Source organism: Calypte anna, chromosome 2 (genome assembly GCF_003957555.1).
Source record: "Calypte anna isolate BGI_N300 chromosome 2, bCalAnn1_v1.p, whole genome shotgun sequence".
NCBI lineage: Eukaryota > Metazoa > Chordata > Aves > Apodiformes > Trochilidae > Calypte > Calypte anna.
Window position 1 is genome coordinate 17044068 of NC_044245.1, and position 26384 is coordinate 17070451.

General features: G+C 38.7%; 1 protein-coding gene across 3 annotated transcripts; it reads right to left on the reverse strand.

Annotated features, from left to right (window-relative positions):
* Positions 1-891: 891 nt before the first annotated feature.
* On the reverse strand, positions 892-26305 carry ACBD5 (acyl-CoA binding domain containing 5). 3 transcript variants are annotated; one of them, XM_030445218.1, is made up of 13 exons: positions 26219-26305; positions 25788-25965; positions 24348-24468; positions 22702-22774; positions 20060-20171; positions 9482-9619; positions 8506-8706; positions 7681-7787; positions 7207-7483; positions 6292-6491; positions 4902-4952; positions 4520-4629; positions 892-1088 (listed from the first exon to the last, which is right to left on the reverse strand). In XM_030445218.1, exons 2-13 carry the CDS (start codon positions 25861-25863, stop codon positions 1076-1078), a joined length of 1479 nt encoding a protein of 492 aa, XP_030301078.1. In that variant the 5' UTR covers positions 25864-25965; positions 26219-26305; the 3' UTR covers positions 892-1075. The 3 variants fall into 3 exon arrangements, with proteins under 3 accessions (XP_030301078.1, XP_030301079.1, XP_030301077.1); XM_030445219.1 differs by lacking the exon at positions 26219-26305 and adding an exon at positions 19900-19932 and having other exon boundaries at positions 25788-26045; XM_030445217.1 differs by lacking the exon at positions 26219-26305 and having other exon boundaries at positions 25788-26045.
* Between the last annotated feature and the right edge of the window lie 79 nt (positions 26306-26384).

Below are 26384 nucleotides of genomic sequence, written 5' to 3' on the forward strand. Positions count from 1 at the left end.
AGGCTGTAACTGTCTAGAGTGGTTACTACGTGATGGGGAAAAAATAACAGTACCAAAATTAACTGTAAAGCTTTGTTTTGAAAGAAAGTAGGACAACAGAAAAAGAAATGCTAGAGCTTATATTTTTCCTAATTTAAGTTGGAAAAGTCCACAATAGAAAAGAGCTAGATTAAATCTTATTTTAATTTTACATAAACTGACAACAGAAAATTTACAGTGCACTGAGCTTTTTAAAATCTCAGAGAAATACTTACAAAGCTAATTTTCATCTCATTTTTAAAGCACTTTGTGCCTAAACTATGTATTTCAGGTAAAACAAGCTGTTGTCAACAAGAGTACAGTTATCAAAGTTAAAAACATAAGGTGCAGCCTCTTTAGATGTATCCTCTTCACCACAGACTTTTCAGATTTTTTTTTGACAGTTCCTCTGTTATTACTGGCTCTCACTTGCAAGACATGTATCGAATTCCAAATCTCTTTTACAATCTTAAAAGATAAGTGAAGCATTTCAACTTCAGCACTGACCAGTTAGAAGGAATTTTGCCCAAAACTGGTTTAGCAGCAAAAATAACCAGCTGAATTCTTCAAAGCTATATTGTGTTTTTCCAACAGCTAATAATGTATTGAATTCATACTTTATTAGTGTTTTCATATGATAATATGCAACCCAGTGGAAAACCAGGCAGGGATGTTTTAAGTATAGAATTATTTCTCTATTAAAGTGACAGTTTGACAGATTTCTCAGTTATTATTTTACAAAGATGATATTCTCTTCATCACCTGACATCAGCAAGACCAGTAGTTGCTGAAGGCCCATCCACAAGCACATTACAAAATAATTACTGTTCATATGGTTTGCAGGATGGAATTATTAAATTGATTTTATTTTTTACCTAGGAGCTGTGAATCATTCAAGTTTCAATAATGTTAGTCCTTAAATGTTTAGCTCAAAGGTAGTACAAAATATTATAACTGCAGGAACATCACCCCAGATCCTGAGATTCTATGAGAATTCAGAATTCCTTTGCTTTCCAGGGCCATCTTCTAGCACTCTTTAAGCAAAAGTCAAGAATTCTCAGTTCAGTTTTCTAGAAGAGAAAACAAATAAATTAGTCTACTGTACCTTCACATATCAGATGATCATTCATTTGCCTAAATAAACAAATCAAGGTTACAGGTCAATTATTTCCATCCCATTAAATTACAGCACTCCTTCAAAATACCTAAAAATTTGCCCTCTTAAGTTACAAGTTTACAGAACTGGCACAACTTAGACTGAGGAGCACAAGACATCACAAAGAATTCTGAACTACAGATGAAATTCTTTAGAACCGTCCCTGACCACATCAGTCAGTGCCCACAGCAGAGCAACACTTGGGAGCTGGTTTTCCAGTGCTCACAGAAAACATACGATCAGAAGGTTCTAAAATAATGGGTGATTTTAACAGCTCTCAATTACTAGTATTAAAAATACAGTTCTATCTGTGATCTGGTTTTAAAGTCCTTATGATTCAGGCTTTCAAGCTTTCTTCAGTGAAGAATTCAATGTGAGTACCCAAATATTATCACATTCTCTATAAAGGAATGAGACAGGTTAAGAGGCTCATAGGAAGCCCTAAACCAGCCAGAATACCACACAGAAGGGTGCTGAGAGGAGCTAAACACACAGCTGTTGTCTACAGAAGGCTCTCTCTCCACCAGCTCTGTGCAATTGGTTCCCCTGTGCAAGAGTTCAGGAGTCATGGCTCCACAGCTTGTCCATGAGAAAAGCCCACATAGTAGCACAGGCTCCTGTTTTCTGCCCCAGGACAGTTTCTGTATTTTTAAACCAAAAGGACATAGATATGGTCAATACATGCACTGTGTACAGCTGTTGCCTAAAAGCTTACACAACTGAGTCCAAGCTGAAACTGGAAGGAGCAACAGAGAAGGACTCCTGTTTTGCAATTTTGTTTTATTATCTCTGACTACGCTTTATCAACTTCCCACCCATTACTAAAGGTCATGGAACTCCAGATGGGAAGGTGATGCAAAAGAAAATAGTCCTGGCTGCAGGCAGACTTCTTCAGAAACAAAGTGGAAAACTCAGGAACACAGAAAATTCTTCAGTTGTTTCTGGTTTTGAAGTTCAGATCATTTTAATACAATCAATAAATGAGTAAACAAAACAAGGACTACCTGGGGCTAAGCTATCTCTGTGGCTTACAGAGGTACAGGTACTGCTGTTAGTAAACTGTGGTACAATTCCTAGTGGCCAGAATTCAAACAGAATGTTGATACACTGTGGAGCATGTGGGAGGGAGCCACCAGAACCATCCCAAGACTGGAAAACAACTTTAAAATGAGATTTCAGTTGCTCCACCTGTTTTGTTTAAGCAAGATAACCTGGCGATAGCAATAAAGTACCCATGAAAAACACATCACAGGCTCTTTGTCAAGTAGATAAAGATCTAGGAAAACCCAGTGGCTGAAGGCTGAAGCTAAACTAATCCGGCCTAACAATAAGGTACCATTTGTTTATTCATTTAAGCTCTGAATCATTAGATGACACATTAGAAAAACTGCCTGAAAGGGTGCTTTTCTGAAAACTGATTTCTGACTGAACCCATGAATTCACTGAGGACACCACATAGGTCTGAAGACATGATAAAAAAAGCTTTACAAGAATAGCATACTGCTCAGAGAGAAAGAGAGGGAGAACATGGCCATTTGAGAGGTATTACAGAAACAACACTACATTTCAAAGAAGCCTCACATAAGACACTAAAAATATAGTGTTGCTTTTAAAAAAATCTCCATTTACCAGTGCAGAAAAGAAGGAAAATGTGTATAACTGCCTAAAAGCCCTAGTAGTAAAACCTCTCCTGTCATCAGCCCCTGTGAGTCACAACAATACTGCTAATGACAGCTTTGAGACAGGGTTAATCCCTGGCAGACTTGAAACCTTCGTGGGTATTGTGTTGTTTACACCCCAGGGGCTGGGCCCAGAAGGTGGTGATCAGTGGCAGAAGTCTACTCTGAGGCCAGTAATTAGTGGTGCATGCCAGGGGTTGGTACTGGGTCCAGTCCTGTTTAACATCTTTATTAATACTGTGGGTGATGGAGCTGAGTACACCCTCAGCAGGTCTGCAGATAACACAAAACTGGAGGGAGTGGTTGATATACCAGAGGGTGGTGCTGCCATCCAGAGGGAGATTAACAGGATGGAAAAATGGGCTGACAGGAACCTCAGCAAGTACATGGGGAAGTGCAAAGTCCAGCACCAGCCACCAATACATGCTTAGGCCTGGTGGACACCAAGATGACCATGAGTCAGCAAAGATGACCAGTGGTGTCACAGGCTGCATTGTCCCTCCCAAGCAGGTAAAAGGAGGTGATCCTTTCCCTCTGCTCAGCACTCGAGTGGCCACACCCAGAATGCTGAGTCTGGTTCTGGGCTCCCCAGTACAAGAGAGACATGGAATACAACAAAGAGCTATGAAGACAGATGAAGCATCTCTCCCGAAAGTGGAGATCAGCACTGGCACAGATTGCTCAGAGAGTTGTGGAGTCTCCCTTCTTGGAGATACTAAAAAAACACCTGGACATGGTCCTGGGCAACTGAGTCTTGATGTTCTACTTGTGCAGAAGGGTTGGAACAGGTAATCTCCAGAGGTACCCTCCAACCTTAACCATTCTGTTTTTCTCTGATTTACCATATCAGAGCAAACTACACCATGAAAACTTTCAAACATTAAAAAGCTGGAACAATTTAAGTTAATTTTAGTAAGGTCTACACATATGCAAACTCTCTGCAGACTGACAGGAAAAAACTGAAGAGCGTACTAGGTAACAAAGGTGTGTGGCTGAAGTAAAAAGTAACTAGACAGAAGTAAAAAGTAACTAGACAGAGCATATTCACTTGATCTTCTGATGTTTGGACAGTTGAGAAAAGATAAGGTGAAAGTACAACTGTCCTTCAGCTGACATTACAAAAATACTGTAGTAAGGCAATAGTAAATGTTAAATAAATAGGTGACAGATGGGACTCTGCATGAGATTTGATAGGAAACAATTTTCTGTTTACACATGAGGACTAAGGAGTCTAGAATCAGGGAAAATGGATCATGAAGATATTGGAAGAGGGCCAAAGAAAGTCAGGGAGACACCTCTGAGATACCCAGCCTCAATCACTTGTGTATGATCACTGAAATTATTTATTCTTCATCACTTTGTAGATTTAACCTAAATTGTTGCATATATGGGATATACCTGTCTAGCATGTAGCAAAATGGAACATTAAGCAAGATATGTCCTGAAACAAAGAACTCAAGGAAACAGGAAATTAGTACCAAGCTCCCCATTTGTATACTAAACTGATGTTTCACATACATGGTTAAAACCTTAGAGAACAAACCCTTGCATTCTTCTTATGTCTGAAGGTGTTACTTTATGTCCTGTCTAAATACCACACTATACCACATATTGGTTTAAGCAGATGAAATACAGTGTATGTGCCCTATTGAATGCATGTCTTTACCTTCGCTTTCTTTGAAGATACACATGTACCAACCACTGGGCAATAAATGGCCATACAATAGCAAAAGCTAAAATACCAGGAGAAATTTCAAAGGGCCACCATGATGGTTTCTAAGGAAAACAGAAAAAAATTCCAGTCAGCAATCTGTGCACATACTGAACACCACATGTGTACTTTACAAACACTTCAAGTTTTATGGTACCAGAGCAGAAAATACTATTAAGACCAGAAAAAAAGACTGAGCTATCAAATAGTTTTTTATCTCCTAGTCAAGGGAGAGACAACAGGAAAAGCACATATTAGAGCAAGATATAAAAAATTAATCTCATCTTTTTTCACCATTCACACTGCTTTTTACAAATACAAAGCCCCAATATTTTACCTTGACAGAGGAATCAGGCTGATAATTTGACTGTAGCGTTGCAGATCTTGCCTTTAAACACAAACAGAAGCTGGTAAATATCAAAAAGGAAACTACAACTAAAATTCTTCTGCTCCACAAAAAAAGAATATGAAGCTTTTAATCTTTTGAAGACTTTGCAAACTGTACATATGACAGTTCAAGGAACAGTACTTACTGCCCCTCACCTCACCCCTAGGGAGGAAGATTTTCTTTTGTTAAAGACTAGAACCCTCCATGCATTTACCCTTTCACCACTTGGTTTCCAAGTCATGCTTCCTTTACCCTTCAAAGCATTTTTATTACACTTTTGTGTGATGAAAAATGAATCAGTGTCACTTACTGGACCTCCTTACAGTTTATCAAGGCCCCCTGCCCAACTTGTCATCACAATTTCCTCAACTTGGGTTCAGTCCCAGAAGTTCCAACCCAGGGTAGAAGTCCCAGCAGCTTAATTTACAAAATTTTTTGTCAAGATTAATCTATACAAAGGCAGAAAGCACCATTTTAGTGTGCCTGAGCTACAGCTACATGCACGTCTAACAGCATTTCTTCATATGCTGCCCAAGTAAAAAAAAAAAAAAAATTTTTAAAAAATCCATCTGTATCCAAACATCAGATTTTTTAATATCTGTGATGGAGTAAAAACATAGTTTTAATCAACCCTTTTTTTGGCTGCCTTAACATTTGCAGTATGTGCAACCCATGGGATACTTCTTGCACAGATCTCTTGCTCTCAGGTAGATTAAAATATATCTGCAAGTGTTACACACCCAAACATTTTAGCTTATTGGTTCTATACTCCTGAATATGAAAAATTTTTCCGTTGAAACAGAAGGAAAAAACCCACCAGATCTATAAGTATCTATACTTGCTTAAAACTTCTTTTGCCTGTCATGTATACAGGATGTGACACTCCAAGAAAGTTGGATTGCTTTGCAGGGAAAGAATGTTCTGTCTGCAAACCCTTACAAATCTGCAAGATTAAGGTAATTTCTTACTTCTTTTGAGATCTGCTGGTGAAGATACTCTATGGGATCATGTATGACTAACATTAACTATGGAATCTCCATATAGTGACTGTGTAATGCGTATCAACAACTATAGCTAAGTTTTACTGATCAGAAATATATAAAATAATATATGATTCATTTCTACGTAGAAATTGATGGTTTTGCTTGCATTTACAGGAGTCCAGAACTGTGTTTCTGAGAGCAGGGACCAATAAGATATTTCAAGTTGGAAAAAGCTACAGAATATAACTGAACAGTCTTCACAGATTAAGAAAGTATTGTCTGAAATTTTAATCTGAAAAGGCATAAAAAATGTCCAAGGAAATTTAAAGCAATTAGATAACTTCAGTGGACAATACCTGTGATGCTGTAACTGCCTCCAGCATATGCAACCTCTGAAGAACATTCTGCATGTCTTCCTGCAGCCGCATCAGCACCACCGCGATCTGCTCGTTGAGGCTGCCCCTGGGGCCCCTCTCTGATCCCCAGCGCTCTCCATCCCCTCCACTGCCCATCTGTCCACCTTGTGAACCATCTCCCAGAGGCTGAAGTCTGTGCCCTAGGGTTAAGGGGAAAAAACAGACACACAGAACACAGAACGAGCTGTTAACTTGATGAAAAAAGTTTGGGTTTAACAGTTAATTTTCTCCCTCCCCACCTGAGTGTGGTACCCCTAATCACAGGTTGTATTCACGCAGTTCAAGAGCACTGGGAGTTTACTGCAACATCATTTGAGATGTTTCCCTACAGCCTCACTGTACCATTGAAGGTTCTAGAACTGCATAAACATTTAGCAAAAAACCATTCACACCCAATGTCAGCAGTAAAGGAAAGTAAAGTCTGTCTTATTATCAAAGCACACCTTATTAAGGTGTGTTTTAAGTTTGACACAGTCCCCAGCTGGAAAATGAAGAACACTGGAACAGAGTAATGAGAAAAGATAATTTTTTGAAACCTACAATACTCCTTTAAGCTATATACAACCAAACTAAGATGTTTCCACCTGCAAGTAGGAAAAAAAACCAGGAGAGAGAAGGCTAGAAATAATGTGCAGTCCTATACTGTGTGCTTTTTAACAGTTTTGACATAAAAGCTGTACTTAGATTTTTTTAATTTTCACTTCTGATTACACATAGGTGCCATACAAAAAACATGCTATATACAAATAAAGCTATTTCTGTCTTCTTTTTTTATTTAGTACAAGTAAACTCTACTCTTGACTTTACAGATCATGCCATTGGAACATGGTAACAGAAAAGCAGCATGCACAGTACCTCTCCCTCTTCTGACATTGTAGAAATCTGCTTTTTCTCCGCCTTTCTTTTCCTTGTGAGGGCCCCCATTACTGGCTTTGCCATCTTCTCCTCCACACTTGACTTCACCTTGTTCTTGAGCTGCGCCCTCAACAGTATTTCCAGATTGGAGATGCTCAGAAGTCATGCAAGTGTGCCTTGAAAAATCCATATTTTGTAATGGAAGACCATGATCTACATCCAAGAAATGGGATGAATGCTTTAAAGATCCTTTAGCTGATGTGATGATCTCCAAGGGCTACAAATTAACATTAGCAAGCAATTAAATTCTGCAAAATGTGACAGTAAACCAATAAAAAGGAAGATGCATCATCTCTACATTAATAAAATTTGCTCAAATTAAGAAAATTTGCTCAAATTAAGACTTTAATTAAGACTTTTTTAAGATATAAGCATATCAGCTTCAAAATACAACGAGGAATACTAAACCCCTACCTCTTCTAGTCCAAGTTGCTCCATAGAGTCACAATAAACTTCACTGTCTGAATCACTGGTTAAGTGCTGAGCTGATGAAACTTCTTCAGTATTCTCTTCATTTGCACCTGTAGGAAAGGAGATATGCTTTGCAAAGGTGAATCAACCCTGGCAAAGAGTGTAGCAATGAGTTAAAATGTCTGTGTGAGCTTCAACTCATGCCCCTTTTACCAACTATTGTCAACCTGAAGTTAGATTCAGAATAAAGAGGTTATATTCATATAGACATTATATAAAACTTTTACTAGTGGGAAACCTATACCTCATATTGGCATTTCTGCATTGTAAATTCATAATTTTAATTTTACCTTGCTCCTTCCACTCTCTTTCCTAATCTGAGTATAAACCGGTTTTGCCTAAAGTCAACAATTTAAAAAAATATATATTTAGTTGTTTAACAAAATGGCACTTATAACATGCTCAGCCTTTGAGAATGAGAAATAAGGAATTAGCGACTTTCATTTAATTACAAATGAGCTTTCAAAAGCAAGCAAGTATTTGCATAGGTAGTTTAATGATTTTAAAATAAACCAATTTTATTTCTGTGGGCTTGGGCCTCTCTGTCTTTGCATTCATCTCTCCACCTTTAGGAGATCTTAGCAGAAAGCCTTATTTTAAACTGGTATTAAATTTGGTTTTGGTTTTTGTTTTTTTTTTTAGTATTCTTATATTTCTACAACTCAAAGACACCATTGCTACTATCTGAAGCCAAGGATTAAGCTCTCAAGAAAACATTTTCCATTAAAAACATGCGCAGGTGGAAACATTGTCTTGGAAGGACAATACCTTGGTGAGCACAGTTACTAGATTTTTCTAGGTTTGGCTCTATTTTCTTTATTTCTTCCTCTGGGTTCAAGCCATTCAGGGCAGATTTGGTCTGGATGCCATTCTGCATATCTGGGATAAAGCTGTCCTTGTAACAGCCATTAGTAACAACGTTTTCCAAATCCTTAGCAGCTGCTGATTCTGGTTTCACATCCTTATAGTCTGTAAAAGAACAAGAAAGTCTTACAAATAGAAAGCTGAGGACCTAATAGCTCAAAACTTATTTTTCCAAGTGGTTAACTTTTTAACAGACTGTATGTACAATGAATGCATCTGCAGAACAAAATATATAAATGCTCCTAGATTCACATTTACAGGGATTGTTCCATTCTTGTAAAAAATGTAAATATAAAATTTAATTTGCATAAAGAGCAGTTAATATATATAACATTCGTAAGCAAATGCAAAGTTGGTCTCTCAAATTAAATAAGAATCGTAAGGTTGATGGAGGAAAAACCTGTATAGAATCCTAAATATGTAATTTCATTTTGTTCTCACTTGATGCTGGCATTTCTCAAAAGTCTTTAGGGACTCCCTAAAAAAATCTCACAGGAAGTTGCAGGGTTTTTCTCTCTCTCTCAAAAAAAAAAAAAAAAAAAAAAAAGTGATTTTCAATTGAAGTGCTGTAGCCCACATAGTCATTCACAGCTCTTAAAAACAGCACCAGCAACAAAAAAGACAAAACACAGGATACAGACCATTAGCTAACCTACTGACAGAACTTTCTAGCCAAGTCAAAAATTATATGGCAAATTTGTACTAATTCTAAATATGATAACCCAGGTTGAGACTGCCATTTTTACCACACACATCCACATGTATTTACACCTAATTCTCCTGAAGAAGCACAGCATTTAAAATCCTTTGAGATTTTCTGCCACTTAGGTAGTTAGTAATAACTTCAGAAGAGACAATGGTTCAAGTGCAGCATGCATACCCTTTCCATTTAGCTGTAGTTCTTTTTCTTCCTCTTCACGAAGGCCTTCTTCTTCTGATTCTGCTCCACTATCACTGCTTTCAGCTTTTCCATTCACAGCCTTTATATTTGGAGTAGAATTCATGACATTACTAAGGTCTAAGAAAAAATTCAAAGAGAAAAAACAGATGTATTTTAAAAGAAACATACACCACCACTCCCACATATTAGTGATAGTTCTACAAAGGTATTTCTATATTAGAAGATGCACCAAGTAATGCCAACTTTATCTCTGTAATATCTTCCTTAACTGATTTAAAGTTTCTCTTTTGTGGTTCACCACAGAGTGCCTGACTCTGTGAAGAGATTCTCAGTGATTGAGATGAAGCCTAATGGAAAGGGACAGCAAGCCACTTTCCCTACTGAGTCTCAGACCAAGTCTATTATCCATATTTATGGTATAGCTGCAGTCACATTTTATCTAGGACCAATGCATCCATGTACTTTTAATCCCTGAATTCAGCACTTAATATATGTTCCCTTTTGGGTTGAAACGCTTCAACAAAGGCAAATTTAAAAACTTTCTATTCAATTATAGCAACAAGATTATCACACAAGAAGGTCAATACAATATTCTGTGTAGTAATCTAAGCAGATGCAAAAAACAGAAAGAAGACTCAAGTTTATACAGATCTTTATCTAGCAAAGGGTACATGGAAATAGATTCTCTGATTTCAGCAAAAATACGAGAAAATAAATACCCTAAGCATTTACTTGCATGTCTAATCACATATATTTTTTAGAAATATCTTGCAATGGGGAAAGGAACTGATAAATCCTTGTTTTCCACATTTTTGTTCACTCTGAGGATCACAAACAATTCACTCAGAATGTACAAAGAGTAGCAAGATAAAGATTCCTAAAGAATATGGAGAATTTATGGGACAATTGAACCGCCTTCTATAAAAAAAAAGATATGGTTAAAGGGTCATTTAAGCCTTTTTTATTATGACAGAGTGACTAAGGTACAAAGAGGGGACAGTTTCTGCAAGACACTTGCACGTTTTACATATTGGCTCCAGGCTGAAGTTTGGTTTAATTGTCAGCACAGCTTTACATTTGCATAATTTCTACATTACCTTGTCAGACACTGGAAAGATTAATTCTTGCATTTAGGCTTAATATTTAACAGCAAAATAATATCCAATCATACTGGCTATAGCTGCCAAACCAGCTTCACTACTTTTCTTGCTTTTTTCTTGCTGCATGGTAATTTAGAGCCAACAGTGTCCTGCTTTAACCTTGCAATGAAGAGCCTTCCCACATTCCTCTAATTTCAAAGCTTATCCATAGTGCTTTACAAAACAAACAAACAAACAAACAAACAAACAAAAACAACTGAACTTCTTCTATAGAAATAGAGAGTCCTATTCACCTTGGTTACTGCAAGGTAAAGTTCTGTGGGCACCCTGCGTCACTGCTTTGAATTGATATAATTCAACATATTCAAAAAGAGAGCCTGAAAAGCTGTGGTCTGTTTTGTAGACTGCAAGATCACATGCTCACTTTCTCCTCACTGAAGAACACTTGTTATTTGCAAGGAAATTTTTTTCACAAAAGAAAACCACCAACATATTCCCAGTTCATTTCTCATAAATGTTTCATTTATTGTGAAAATAAATTCTCTACATGTTTTTCTGAGAAGGAGCAGTGTGAGGAGAGTAAGGTAGCAGTTAAATCCTCACAGCATGATCATGAAGCACAGGCATAGCTCCCTTGGAATGGTAAGGTAGACATCAGCCTTCCCTTTGGAAAAAAAGGGGGGTGGTGGTTCAACTATCCACGTGTCCTACCCTGTCGTGGGAGTAAACAGGAAAGACAAGACTAGGAGGAACCTGTAGCTGTGAAGGGAGGTGAATAAGGATTGTAAACCTCCTCAACTTACCAAAGAAATTGTAAAAAGCTACAGCTATACCATAAGCTTTACTTTTTTTTTTTTTAATTTTTTTTCCCCCCTCTTCTTTTCAAAGGTCTTTGAATATTCAACCGTGTTCTTTCTTCACTCAGTTTAAGCAAATCATTCATTTGGGGAAGCATCTAAGTGATGCAGCACATATATTTAAATAAAGAGGTGCAATTGAGAGAAAGTATCAACAATAACAGCTTTATGGTATCGTGCCATGGGACACCTGAGGAACTGAAACCCATCAGGATCATCTTTCTCTCACAAAGCCCTTCTCAGCAACAGTGCCTCTAAAGATCATAAAGAGTTATTGATTGATGCCAACTCTGAAGAACAAAACATTGTTCAGCATTTTGGCCACACTTCATTGTGCATTCTCCTCAGACCCCTTACACTGCTTTTCTCAGCAGGTCCATCTCCAGTTGCTTTTACTAAAACTGGTTTGCTGCCATCCTCCTTCTTACTCGGAGTATCTGCTAAAAAGCCAGCAATGATTACCAGTACTGGAGGTGCTAGAATTAAAAGATTAAACAGAGCTAGTAGTGACTTCTATAGTCCCTGTTGGTAGGTTAATAGCTACTTCCTAAGGGATTTATCTTTTAATATGAATGATAAAAGTAAAACAAACCTTATTTGCTTTGTGATAATCTCCCCACCCCAGTTTTCTTTCTGTTTACCCCTTCACCTACAGACAGAATGTTAGCAGATTTCTGTTGCCCCATTTAGATATCATAGACACTCTTTTGGTTTATTATTTTCATCTCACTGCCTACAGCACCAAACTGTGAGATCTGTGACAGTCTTCCAAATCAAATCTTTACTGCTCTGTGTAGCTGTGCAAGGGGTTATATTCTACTGCAAAAGCCTGGATTGCTTTGATTTAGTTTTTTTTTTAATTCTCTATAGTATGAGCTGTTTAACACTAACAACATGCAAATAGAACAATTTAAGAAAATAAAAAGATGGAAATGACATGAAGAACACACAGAGCCTCTCTACAAGCTTTCAGTAGATGTTTATTTCCTTGTGCCAACTGTATTAAGAGATTTCCTAAAAGCAATTCTAAGTAAGATTCTTTAAAAGCAGCATTACAATTCTACTCAATAACCCATGTAACAGAGCCACACTTCTCAAAAATATGTATTTGATTTCTAACTCCCCGTGTATTTCAAGTCATTTTTTTTACCCAGAAAGAAGTTAAGAGCCTAAATGCCTCTGTGGATCATCTGCCCCAGCTCAAGGGCCATTTTACAAAGAAAACCTGGACTAGCGGGTTTTTCTCAAATGCCTTGTATTTTTTTGTTCTCTGAACAGGCACATAGTTTTTATACAAAATGAGCACACACTATGTGATCTGCACTAATGGTTAGCTCAGCACAACACAGTATCCTCACACCAGTCTTACAGCCTTTTACAGCCTCTCACTCCGTGTGAGTACCAGTGATCAGGAAACAGTGTCCAGGTGAAACACATCCTCAGACATTTAACTAGCTCTGCACACCCTCATAATTTAATAAAAATTATGTCCTTCTGTAAAATATTGTAACTTCACTTAATCTGCTCAACAGCATCAAGATCTTGGCCACTAAAGATTACTTCTATGACCTACATCTAACATCACCTTTTATGTCCTATATCTAAGAAGATACCAGCTCTGCCAAAAATGTTAAGTCTTAGAGAGGTCTATATTCTGTACAAAAATGGTTTTGATATTCAGGTAACTAGAGCTGTTTTCTTGACATCAGAACGTGATGTTCCGTGCTTGTTACTGATCCAGGCAGGCTCCCTGCTTCGATTCCAAGTTTATGCAACCACAGTCTGCCATTTCCAATACAATTAGTTGCACAAATTTCCATCTCCTTTTTGAAACTTGACACACCCCAATACTGCAAGGATTTCACTGCAAGGAGTGATCATGAGAAGGGAGGAATACATGCAAGCATCTGTGAGCAATAAGCCCTTCAGCTAGAAGAACAAGAGTTGCTATACCTTCCTTTCCTTCCATTCTTTTTAATATAGCACATTACAAAGGAAGTTTCCAGGGGCCCAGTGTGCTTTGTAACATCTGTTCTACAGTACTCCAACAAGCTGCCATCACAAATAAGAAGATTTTTAGAAAGGAAATCTGTCACAAACAGAAACAAAAAAATGTAAACTTCCTTCACTACCACTGGTTTATCACCTTTAATTAAATGCATTAAGTGCATTTAGTGCATTAGTTAAATGCATTAACTTCTCTGAAAAAATGTATTCCCTAAGCCAGATCTTCCTCTACAGTTTTCCTTTTTGTTGTTTAGTCTTCCTAAACTTGACTATAACAAAGAAAGAGCAGACTCTCCCCCTTATTATTTTTGTTTTAATGTACTCCAAAAGACTACAGTCTTGTTTACTAATTATTCCTCTCTGCTCATCTGCTTTTCAAGCTGTTACACACAAAGAGATGCTACGGTATTTAACAAAAAAGCAAACAAATCCCCAAAACCCATGTCTTTATTTACCATTTATAAACATCAAAACAACAGTTTGTGGATAAGAACAAACATAGACAACACCAGCTCCTCCGACATTTTTATTAACTTGCAAGTGTAGTATTTAGGATTACTGTTTATTCATCCTGGACCTTAACACTTTTCAATATCTATACTTTCTCATCTCCATCCATATAATCAATACCTGTTCCCTTGAATTTTCAGAATACTTTCCATATAAAAAAAGGTTATCATGTTTTTGGACTGAATTAGAAACATCTCTTTCCTCCCTGTCATCCCTGAGCCTTCTGCCAATAGAGATGACCTGACTGGGACTTCCTGACAGAGAGCAGCCCAGGAGAGCAGCAGCTGTCCCACAGGCATTCCCAGCACTGCCAGGCAGCTGCACAAAGGACACTGGGAATATGGGGCCACCCAGCAGAGGCAGCGTTTGCAGTGAGACTGATGGACCCAGACTTTGCCAACTTACTGTCAACAGCCAACAATCATATATGAGAATGAACACAAAAAATAGTTGCTTCTTAGGTATTTACAGTAACTTGCAAGAAAGTAAGATCATTTCAGGATCCAGGATGTTCCCTTGTCCAGTACTAGTTCCCTCTGGGAGAATGAGCAAGAGTTGCTAAGCTTTCTTCTGTGTGGAAGAGATAACAGTCAACATTTGGAACTTTGACTTGGCATGGCAAGTCAAGAGACAAACATTATACCCTTGAGTTTTGCCCCAGAAAATACAGAACACAAACATAACAAACACTGACCTACATAAAAATAACAATTATGCTTGACAGCAACAGAAAAAAATATTGCTGAGTCACCTGTAACTCAGAAACTCTGGTCCATATTATTGTAGCCTCAAAAAAAAATTGTTTTGCCCTGTGCAAGGAAAACAAACAACAGCCATCAGAAATTAATATTAAGATCACATTCTACTCTCCTGCCACCTGCTCCAAGCGTGCCAACTGAACAGCCTTTTACAATGTCTATATTTATTAGATACAGTATCACAGATAACAAGAGATGGCTTTGCCATCCATCTTAGAGGCTATGATTAAAGTAATTATTTTTGCTATAAGGATGTTATGCATGAAACACCAGACCATTAACATTGGGCAATTCTCTGAGAGCAGTCAAGATATGACTGCCTACATCTGTTCTCTTCCAGCCTCCCATACCTCTGTCTACTACTTCTTTGTAGCTTGTCTTTGTAGAACAGAACTGTGAGAAAGCTGGATTTCAGTTCTCTCATCACAAGATCTTAGCTACAAATGAGGCCTCTAAAAATGTAAGACACCAACATTTTATAGCAAGTGGGTCTGTCTGCAAAGGTTCTCAAAACCTTAAGAGTTTTTGACAAGTTACTTTCTCTTTTGCAGGGAACAGGGTTTTGGTGGAAGCAAAAAAAGTTCAGGTCCAACAACCAATTAGGCACAAAAAATGCTACCACTGACTCAGTCTAACACGAGACATAAAACTGGAAAATGTCCATTTTCATGGGAGAGAGCTTCTCTCAGCTGCTTCTGTTTTGAAAGAAACAATTTCTATTATTACATTTTCACATCTGGATACTCTGCTGCTCACCCTGTGGGGATGTATTCTCTATTGCCCTGTATGAGAGAGGAGATGTTGATATCCTCAGGACTGAGCTATATAGATGCTTTGCCCTAATTTCCAATGTAATTTCTATTGCTGGCATAAAAACCAGTTTGTCTGAAGACAGAACACAAAGTAGGCTCAAATCTGTATTGGAAAGACTAAATCAGGTATGTATTGCAACAGAACAAGCCACAGCTTGTTGAGACAGATTCCCATCTCACTGAGATTCTCCACTTAGGCACTTGCTGGCCCAGCCCTTAATCCTCTAATAATCCAATCCTACAGCAAACGTTGCAGATAATATTCTAGATGCTTCTGAAGGTGAGCTAATAAGCTACTGAGATATTTACAAAATATTTGTATGGTAAATTTCACACTAGGCTCCATGAATATAATAGGTAACCTTGACTATAGCTGTCACCTTATCACTGGAAACCAGAACAGGAGAACAAGTTTAAAGTGTGGAATTATAAAAACCTCTCATCAGCCCATCCACTAACTCCTCCTGGCCCATGCTTGCCCTGCAGCTCTATTCTGTGCTGCTGCCACCCATTGAACATAATCTACTAAGGCACAAAAATTTCAGAGTAACAGGGATTTCATCTGTTTCTCCCTATTACAAAACATTAAGAAGATTCACAAACATTGTGTTCCTCAAAATCCTAATGAGGAAAAGACAAAGGAGAAGGAAGAAAACCAGTCTAGCACGTATATTTGAAGTCAAACAAATGAAAAAGTGAGCTTATGAAGGAAACAGACAGTTTCACAGATGAGGCCTCCCCACCAGCAGAAGAGTGTGCCCCCAAATGCTCCATTGCAAAGCAAAGATGTTGAAAATAATGAGAATCTCTTTGAGAAATTAAAACTATCTGAAAAGAGAAACTATACATGAAGTTGACAGAAGCACAGTTGGAAAACATATTGAATTTTAAGAACAAGAGTGTTTCTACCTGGAAACTAAAAATTAAGAACAGATAAATTTTTTTTTTCAAGGGCAATTTTCCACTCCAAGCTTACTTAACTCCTGTACTAAGTACTGCCTTTAAAACAGAACTGTTTACGTGCATTTGCTCATTCTAAAAGCACACAGACCCCAGTATCATGCTTTAAACCTAACTCCCATAGCCAATGCAGGAAAACACAGAGCAAATTCTGCCATTCACACAAGCTACTACTGAAGCAGTGTCCAGTCTGGATGCCTGGCACAAACATGCCACACCACCATCAGTGCTGCCCAAGGCTGCATACCCAGCAATGAGTCTCACACAACTCCAACACAGCTGGAGCAAAGTTTTCAGGGGAGAAACACTCGTTAAGGTAACAAAGTTTTGGAATATTATAATGCAGAAACTTTCTACAGCCTCTGCAGTGCACAGCTTCTCATTACTGTAGGCAACGTTTGGTCTTCACAAAGGCTTACAAAGAGTACTACTACTCAGCATAAAGGAAAAGGGTCATCTCTATTTAGCAGGATTTTAAAAGAGATTAAATGCCTCGTCACAAAGCAGAAAGTGTGCACAGGAAAATTCTACTGAAGAACTTGTGAACAATTTCCAGATAGTCGAATTGTTGAGACAACTTAGGGATTTTCTTGTGTCCCTTTGTATTTCTGCATACTCAGAAACCAGTCTTGCAGATACGTCAGAAGAATGAATTAGCTCTGAAATTCCTTATTTTTCACCCAGCATCACATCAGCACGGTGCTAATTCTAGCCCACTTGTGGCTTCTTCAGGTATATAACATCACAAGAAAGCTTGAATACCCATTCTGAAAATTTCAATTCACCAAGCAGTGGTATTTTGAAACTTTATCTTTTTAGCATTGGCTTGGACATCAGATTTCTTGTGCATTTATCAGCATTTATCAGCGCAAAAAATTAAAAGGCTGCTCTTCTAAACTAGCCCACATCTTACCCAACAGCCCTCCCTCTACTCTCCTAGCAGCTGGAAACAAAAGGGTCCTTCTGTAATATTTCAATAGTATCTCTTCTGTGGCACTATAATGGCTAAGAGCCCACTTTGCCCACTTTCTTCTTTGATGTCTGGTATTTTATGTACCTGGAAATAATCTGTCAATAATTTTACTACTTCATACCTGCCAGACAGAGAATGCTGACTGAACTTTTCAGAGAATCTAAACTTCTCACATGGTTGCAAGATGAGGTTTCAGAACACTACCCAGGTTACACAATTTCAAAATATCCCTCAGATTTGCTTAGCCCATTGCAGGGAATTCTCCATTTTCCTTTCTCTACCAGCACATCCAAATCCAGGTATTTGTAACCTATAGATCTGGCAAGTTTGTCCTAGTTGCCTAGGAGCAACAAGTCATTGCAACATGGGCATGTCAGGTTTCAGTGCTCTTCATTAAGGAGAGCCAAAAACTCTACTGAGTCAGGAAGACAGTATTTAAATGGTTTAAATACATTTTCAATGAAACCACAAGCAGAAAATCAGTTCTGAAAGGCTACACTCTTCTCTTGAGGCCAATATGATAGAGACAGTACACCAGCCATAGCTGATGTACACTAAACTTCCAGACAAACTCTTCAACTAATTTAAGAATAGGGTTGATTTTGAGGAAGTTGCATGCAATTTTTGAGCTTAAAATCTAATGGAAGAAGAATGGTAGGCAAACTCAAGACAGAATGAGCCAGAAGATGGAGAGAGTACAGTATGCAGGTATGAGACTCATGAGAAGGGTCCCTTTTTCCCAGAACATACCAGTTGCTGGTCCATGAAAAAACACCTTCTGCAACAGAAGCTACAAAAAGCAGGGGCCTGGGGGCAGGGGAAGAAACAGGAAATGGTGCCAGTTTTTAACAGTGTCTACACAATCTCAAACAGACTTGAGCAGATTGGTATGGTTCTTTAGCATTTATCTGGAAGACTGAAGTCACTCATGCTTCCATACTTCTGTGAAATATTTTGAGACCTGTACTGTAAACAATAACAATGATTTCCAGTGTCATGTTTAATTGGGAAAGTGGTAAAAGCACTGAAGAAAGGGTTTCCAGGTCTCAAATGCAAAATTCTGTCTCAATTCATTGTGGCATAATTAAATGTTGCAACTTTAAACAATATGAATGACGACATATCACCAGATTTATTGCAACACTGGCAGAACAAGATAAAGCTGAAATTTGCTATTCTGCTTTACTTATACTGCCTTATGTGTAAACTTCCTCTTTAAAAAACAAGTATGCTAAATTTATTATTTAAACAGGTATAATTTAATTTTCTTGATTTTCTGTTTGCCTACATAAGTCACTTTTTTAAGAAGTGGCTTTTGGCACTGTGTCATAAACACCAAGTCCTAGTAAATACTTATTAAACAGATCACGAACTTGAATTTACTGATACACTTAAAATCTTGCCCCTGAATCCAGCTGTCAGGCAAGCTCATTAAATCCCATATATGAGGCATACATAATTTTCATTGAAGAAAAAGTCAAACAGCTTTCAAAATGGACATTTAAAAACTCCTACCATTATATTCCCTCAAAAACAATGAAAAGGTATTTCGGTTTCTATGAGACCTGATACCAAAACCAAAATCAAAAGTATGTTCTTTTAACATGGGAGAAAAACTACACACAAAAGGCAACTTAACCATGTGACTGTTACTTCTTAAACACAAACTGATTAATTTGTGCAATGTTTTTTAAAAGTTTTAAAACGTTTCGAAAATTGAAATGCAACATGGCAAAACTTGACTTATTTTAACCCATAAGGCTTATGTTACAAACTTCTGAACACATTATCCATAATATAATAACTTATTAGAAAAACATGATCACATTGGTATTGCTAAATAAAAATCATCACATTGACTTTTATGACACTAAGACACCACTAGGTTTGCCACTTGTTAAGAGATTTAAAATGTATAAATAGGTATTCCCTTCATGAACCTGAGCCTCACAAAACTTAACTTGAAAACTTGAAATAAAAAACATCTTAGATTCTGTATGTATTCAAGAAACCATTATTAAGAAAGCACGGATTTTGATCATGTTTTTTTTATTTTTATTTTTTTTAGATCAGACGATAATGCAGCATAATACACAACTACATCTGGATGTAGCAGTATGCATTTCAAGTACTTGTTCCCTGCATTAATGAAAGGCAGAAACCAGATTTGGTTGCAGGATTCAACTGTTTAAAATACTCTCCTTTTTTTCAGGAACAGGCTTCCTCCAGCAGCAAAAAAAGCCTGCAGACCAGGACTAGAAGTGCAGCTTCTTGGGTCTAACTTTGCTTTGTACCTCAAAAGCAGAATAAAATTCAGCCTAATGAGGTGGCAAGCCCAGAAGTCAGAAGTGTTAGCAAGAAATTACTACAGCACCAAAACAATGGAAAAGATGGACTTACACATAATTTATTATTCCTACCTTCCAAATACTTAGAAACTTTCTCCATTCGAACTGCCGTATGGTAAAGAGAATGAACAGAAAGACGCAATGTTTAGATTTAAAATAATTTATAGGAAATAAGCCCCAAAAATCTGGAATTGTGATTATTAGTAGTACAAAGGAAGTTATTTGTCCGAACCTGAAGTTAGGTCAGATCCTCTGTTCTTTTTATCTTCTACTATTTCATAGAATGGGCCTATTACGTGTAGTAATTCTTCAACTTTGTCCGTCATTGGCATACTCTCAAGAATCTGCACAAGTCCAAAATATGAAGCATCTTATGAAACAGCATTTCAATGATTCGTTCATTTCAACTGATTTTAGAAACTACTGGTCGTTGTAAAACTTGGTAACATTTCATTAAATCACCTGACACAGTCTTCTGATTTTTATTTCTTTTATTAAAGGAAAACAACATAAACCCAATTTACCAAGCAAGATGCATAATTAGATGCATTAATTTTTTTTTTAGGTGAAGAGAAGATGGGAGAGCTTGCATGTTTGCCACTGCTCAAGGACTGCCTTAGCACAGTATTAGTAGACCCAGGAGCCCATTATTTCAGCAATTTCAAAGCAAACCAACTGAAAGTAGAACAAGCTGTTGTTACCTGATGTAATTTATTTTACAGACAAGTCTACCCTGCTCACAGAGAAATCAAAACTGAAAGACTATTTTTCTTAGAGGATTCTCTGTATTTGTCAACCTTGACATTGTGTATGGCATATAAGATCAAAAACACCCTAGATGGATTGGGTCCATCTAAACCCAAACAAATAAATGAACAGAATTTAGCAAAACAGTGCAAAGATATACTTAGCAAACTAGAAACAAATTCTGCTCTTGAAGTAATTTGGAGCTCTTCCTTTGATAAAAATGCTTTCATTTTAAATTACAAACCCAATATCTTTAAACATGCCTATCAGATGGTCAATCTTAAAACAGGTTAAATAGAAAATTCAGTAACTTAATATTATTTTTAAAGCATATTATTGTCCCATTCTAGTTTAAGTGCCTTCAACCAAGCCTTTTGCTAATAGTTTTATTCCACTTTCATCCTCTTTTATTATTTTTTTTAAGAGGCAATAGCTATGGGAAAAGACTGGGAAAGAAGCAAACTAACAGCTACAGCATACCTCCTCCAGAAGAAGCACCAAGAATGCAACACATAGAGGTACAAGTTGCCACACAACATGCTGCTTAAAAGTATGAAGCACATCACAAAGTAGTAGAAGTAAAAGCTACAGCATTAACTTCATAAAGCAGGAGCTCCATGCAGGCTAGCAGGTAACAAGTCAGTCCTTGGAAACCCAATAAGGATACTAAAGAGATAAAACTGTAGGTTCACTGTCACTTTTCTTATCTATTCAGTGTGTGTAGTGCACTCTGTATTTGTTAGAAAGAAATGTTTAGTGCTCAAATACAGACCTGGATATGAACCAGAGATGGCACATCTTCATGATTTTTTTGTTTGTTTGTTTTTTTTAAACTTCAATAGCATTTTGAGAAACAAGAAACCAGTTTGATCATAACACTTGTATTTGCCATGTGTTTACTTCTATAGCCTGCACTGTAAGCTACTTCACACATGCATTTCTAGGATGTCTGCACACAACTGCTCTTCACCTATTCTAAAGAAAGCCTCAACTAAAGACTGAAATATACTCTCTGCAATTTGGAGCAACTTTTAGAATCCTACCATATACAGTTTCTGTTGAAGTATGAGTTTTGTAACTGCTAGACTTTGGGTGAGCAAGAGAAGAGCAAATACTTCCACAAAAAAAAAATTGTTTACTGATTTAGAAGTAGACATAATATGTAATCTTAAAATTTTAAAGTGGAAAATAAGTGATTATGTATACTGAATTACTGTTTTCTTTGAATGTCAGACAATTCATATATGAAGACTTGTTTTCAGTTAGAAACACCATATAGTATTAATACTTCCTTATGCTAAGATATCACTCGTTTCTCATGTTTAACAAGACAGCATATCTGCAGCGCAAGTATATTAAACAGTATTGCAATATAAAATTTTAAAAATGCTACATGGAAGATATATTAACCTTATTTAAAATGCACTTGAGCTCGTATTCATCTTAAGTTCAAGACATGTCTGGACATCTCTCACCAGCACCTCAAAACCTCAACCACACACATTCCTCGACAGCTACAATTTTCAAGGCTACTCCACGGAGGGCAAAAAAACACTAAATAAGTTTACAAAAGAAGTATCACAGTGCTGTGATATCAGTATATACAAGTGATTTTTGCCCCCCCTGGACAGAGAACAGTGAAGCAATAGCAGTGCCCACAGTAACACCACAAGGATTAGTGCAGTATGTGCTGATAGAACAACCCAGTGGATCCATTTGAAATGCACGTCCATTGACATTTCAAGTAGAATCAATCGGGTTGGAAAAGCTGAATCTGGTATTTCAAATAAGAGAGCTGATACAGCACCAAAGGAGGGCAAACAGATTCCCCACTTTCAAAGCTGAGCATAGCAAGAAGTCATTTGTCCTCCAGTGTAATCTGTGTGGAAGCAGAATATTTGTGCTTTATTAGGGTTCAGTAAATAGACTTCCTCACAGAAGGCTTACTAGGGTTTTTTTAGAACAAATGCTGCAGTTTCACTTAGTTTTACTGTCCTGACCAAACCAGTTATAGCATTGATAAAATATAAGGTACTGTATCTACTTAAGAATTAACACATTTTGAATCAGAGATTTGAAATGTAACATTTGTTCCAGAAGATCCCTTCCACTCATTAGTAAACTTACCTTCTTCATTTCGTCAACATAGGCTATCATGGCTTCTTCTTTGGACATGTCTCCCAAGGCACTCCAAGCATCCCTAAGAAAGAAGGGCACATATATCTTCAGTATCTTCAGGGCTTATGGGATTTTTTTCAGCCTGGTCTTAAGTAGGTCAGTTATGTAATGCCTGAAGTCTCTCTGATGCAAATAAAATGCAACAACAATTCACATCTTAGATATTTTTTTAAGTTCAAATATAGAATTCATTCGGATAATCATTTATTGGTTTATTAACAAAGAAGCAACAAACTGAAAAGCCTGAGGACTAAAGAGTTCCTCGCTGACCAGGTGTGCTTTTGTACTCAGTAAGTCATTAACAAGCCCAAATGTGAGATATATACATTTCCCTTTTGATTAAGGTGTTTTTTGTTGGTTTGTTTTTTGTTGGTTTTTTTTTAAGACCCTCCGCTGCAGAGAACAAGTAGGCACAGTCGCTTCAGACAGCACTTACAAACAGTTGCCAGCAAATTAGAAGAGTCTGTAAGAAAAAAATCTGTCCTTTTAAAGGTCAGCAACTGGGGAGCACCACATCAGTCTAATAAGGCAAATAGATTAACCATTGCCCTCAGTTACCACGACAGCTACTTTTGACCTAAAGGAAATCTCCCTGTATCCAACTCTGCAAGACAGAAACTTCAGTAAAATTATCAGTAGTGCACAAGGAGCCTGTCAGAACCCAGACTGGAATAAAAGATTTCCTTACTCAATTTTGCACTTGATTTGACACGGTCCCTTCCTCTTTCCAGAGTATTTGTCCCACTGAAGAACAAAACCCCAAGGCTGGTGGCTCACACTGGTTGGCTTACAACCAGCTAGGTGGGTGGAAGCTTTCTGCCCTAGTCCTCTGCAAAGATACCCCCTTCAACCTTACTCGGGGAGACTGGGCAGGAAAGAAGTAAGGAGGGAAAAAAAAAGAAAAAGTCAAGGAATACTGCCACAAATCCCAGTAAGACTGTGACTGTAAAGACAGCAATACTACTTGTTCTACAGGACAGATTATTATTAAAATATAATAAGCAACGCATTCACATAACTTTTCAAACAGATCTTAGCAGTATGGTGAATCAGAAGTCTTCCCAGCACAAGGAAAACAGAGACAGTGAGAAACCCTTCCACTGAGCAGACAAACCAGAAAGACACAAACCAGACCTCTCTCCAGGACCTTGAAGCTATATCAGCGGCTGTCAACAAGCACTTAACCTGCTTCAGGCTCACATCACACATTAAAACTTGAGAAACAAGGATTCTAAACACTCATTCACATCATTCATTCTGCAGAGCACCTACAATTTTATTCTACAACATGGGACACAAACTGCACAAGTATCACGATGGTGCTTGCTCAAGAAAAACCTGACCACCTGCAGAACCTGAGGGAGTGTTTTCACCTGCAGCTCTGACAAGTTACAAATTATCTGAGCTAGGAAGTTGGAACAAAAGACTGAAAATTAATTCAAGCAAAGACTGTAAATGCTTTAAAGGTTTTAAAAAGAGAAACAAACTCCCTAACCACTCTTCTAAACTCTCCACTCCAAGCATTAAAAAAAACCCAAACAAAACCCCACAAACCAAAAGACAACAAAACAAAACAACAATTGATAAAAAGTTACCATTTATATCTACCAATTGGATCCCAAAATCCAGGTCGTGGAATGTTACAGGGTCCTTGGGTTGCTTGCTTATAAAAGCTATAGAACTTGAGCATCATTTCATTCGTTGGCTGAAATGAACCTAGTGAAAGCATTTAAAAATATAATTATATTGTAATCAAGAATATTAACGTGTATTTTACAAGCTTAGTACCAAAAAAGCCTGCAGTTTATTACAGCCCAATTCACAGCAGTGCAATTTAATCCAACAGAGGACATAGCATCTTCTTCTATGTACCAGCAGCAGTGACAATATTTACTTTACAAACAGCAAATTTCAGACTGAGTTAAATGGACTATAACCTTTACCACTCCTAAGGTCAGACTCTACAATTAGAATTAAAAAAACCAAAAGAGTAGTAACATAAAGTGAGCATCCTTTCACTTAGTTTAAAGGGACTGTTTTAATTCCCAGTAAACAAAGCATCTTGCAAGTCACCTTACTGTTGTAAAACTGCCGTAACCTACTGAAAGACTACAGAATAAAATAAAGAAGAAAGCCACAAACCCAAAGCACCTTTCCTCAGAGTTTTTATTTACTTTGGGTATTAGACAGCACTTTTAGTAATAGTTTCACTGCTTCTCCTGTTTTTATTTTCTCTTCTTTGCTGTGGAACACTGTTGTAAGAAGTTGAAAATTTGAATACAAAGCTGTAACAGCAGTCAGGGAAAAGTAATAACCAGTTTACTAAATCAAATAGTTCAAGGTTTGATTTCAAGTCATTACAAGCGTAACAGTGATTTTTATCTTAGTATCTCAATAAACCTCATTTTGCTTGTATCAGAATTAATGAAGTATGTAGCAACCAAATTTATATTTAATTACTAGGCTTTTTTATTACCCTTCTCAAAAATATTTTTTCTAATTTTTTTGCTTTTCAGCTCTTTTTCATCAGAGGGAACTCATGGCAAGACCTCCGAAGCTGTCAAACCAGCTCCAGGATTTCAGGGAGGCAGAGGCGGTGCCTCCCAGCGCACGGCGGCCGAAGGCAGCTGACAGGGCCCCTCCTCCAAGCGCCTGACTGAGGCACTTCTGTCCTGGGCTCAGGAGCCCCCGAACCGCCGATTCAGAACCTCTGAACCTCAGGACAGGCGGACAGCGGCACCAAGGCCGAGGTTTCCGGGCTTTCCTCCAGCCGCCGCCTGCTGGCAGGAGCCCAACCCGGGGCGGCTGAGGGTCGGGCGGCCCTACTGCCCGGGACTGAGGCACCCTGCGGGCCAGGCCACTGCCCCTGCTCGGGGACCGCTTGCCCCGGAGGAAGGAGCCGCCGGCAAGAGAGGGGTCCCGCTTCCCCAACCCTCCGGGCCCTGCCTGCCCCGCAGGTGCCAGCCAGGCGGCCGGGCCCTGTGCCGATGCCACCGGAGTCCCTTCCCTTCCGCCGTACCCCAGGCCGCACTTACCATTCTTGGGCAAGCTCTGGATCACCTTCACGGCCGCCTCGAACCTGGTGGCGTGCACGGAGCCGGTCTCCGCCATGTCCCCGTCCCCTCACCGGCCGCTGCCTCCTGCTCAGCAGCCGGGCCGCGTCAGGCGGGGCGGTCTCAGCTCAGCTTCCCAAGTCGCGGCACCCGCAGCCAACTGCACGGGAGAGTCTCTGAGCGGCGCAGGGCCATGGGCACCCAACCCCCGGTGGCAGCAGGGCGGGGTGCCCGGCCCCTGCCGCGCCCAACCCAGCCCCCGACACGGTTACCCAGCCCTCCCCCTCCAACAGGGCAACGTGTGCCCGCCCAACACCTCTTACCGGCCTTGCCCCGGCCTTGCCCCACCTTCCCACCTCCCAGGCTGAGCACCGCCCGTGGCGACCCCATCCCAGCCAACAAACCACCCCTACCTCCGCCCTACTTTCGGGCGCCCATGTTGTGGCTCCGTCAGCAGCACCCTCCGCCTCTCCTCACGCAGCCCTCGGCACGCCGGGAAATGTAGTCCTCTAGCCGCGCCCCGTGGCACGGGTGGGCCCCACGCAGGTGTCTCCTCCGCCCGTCCCCCCTCCGCGCTTT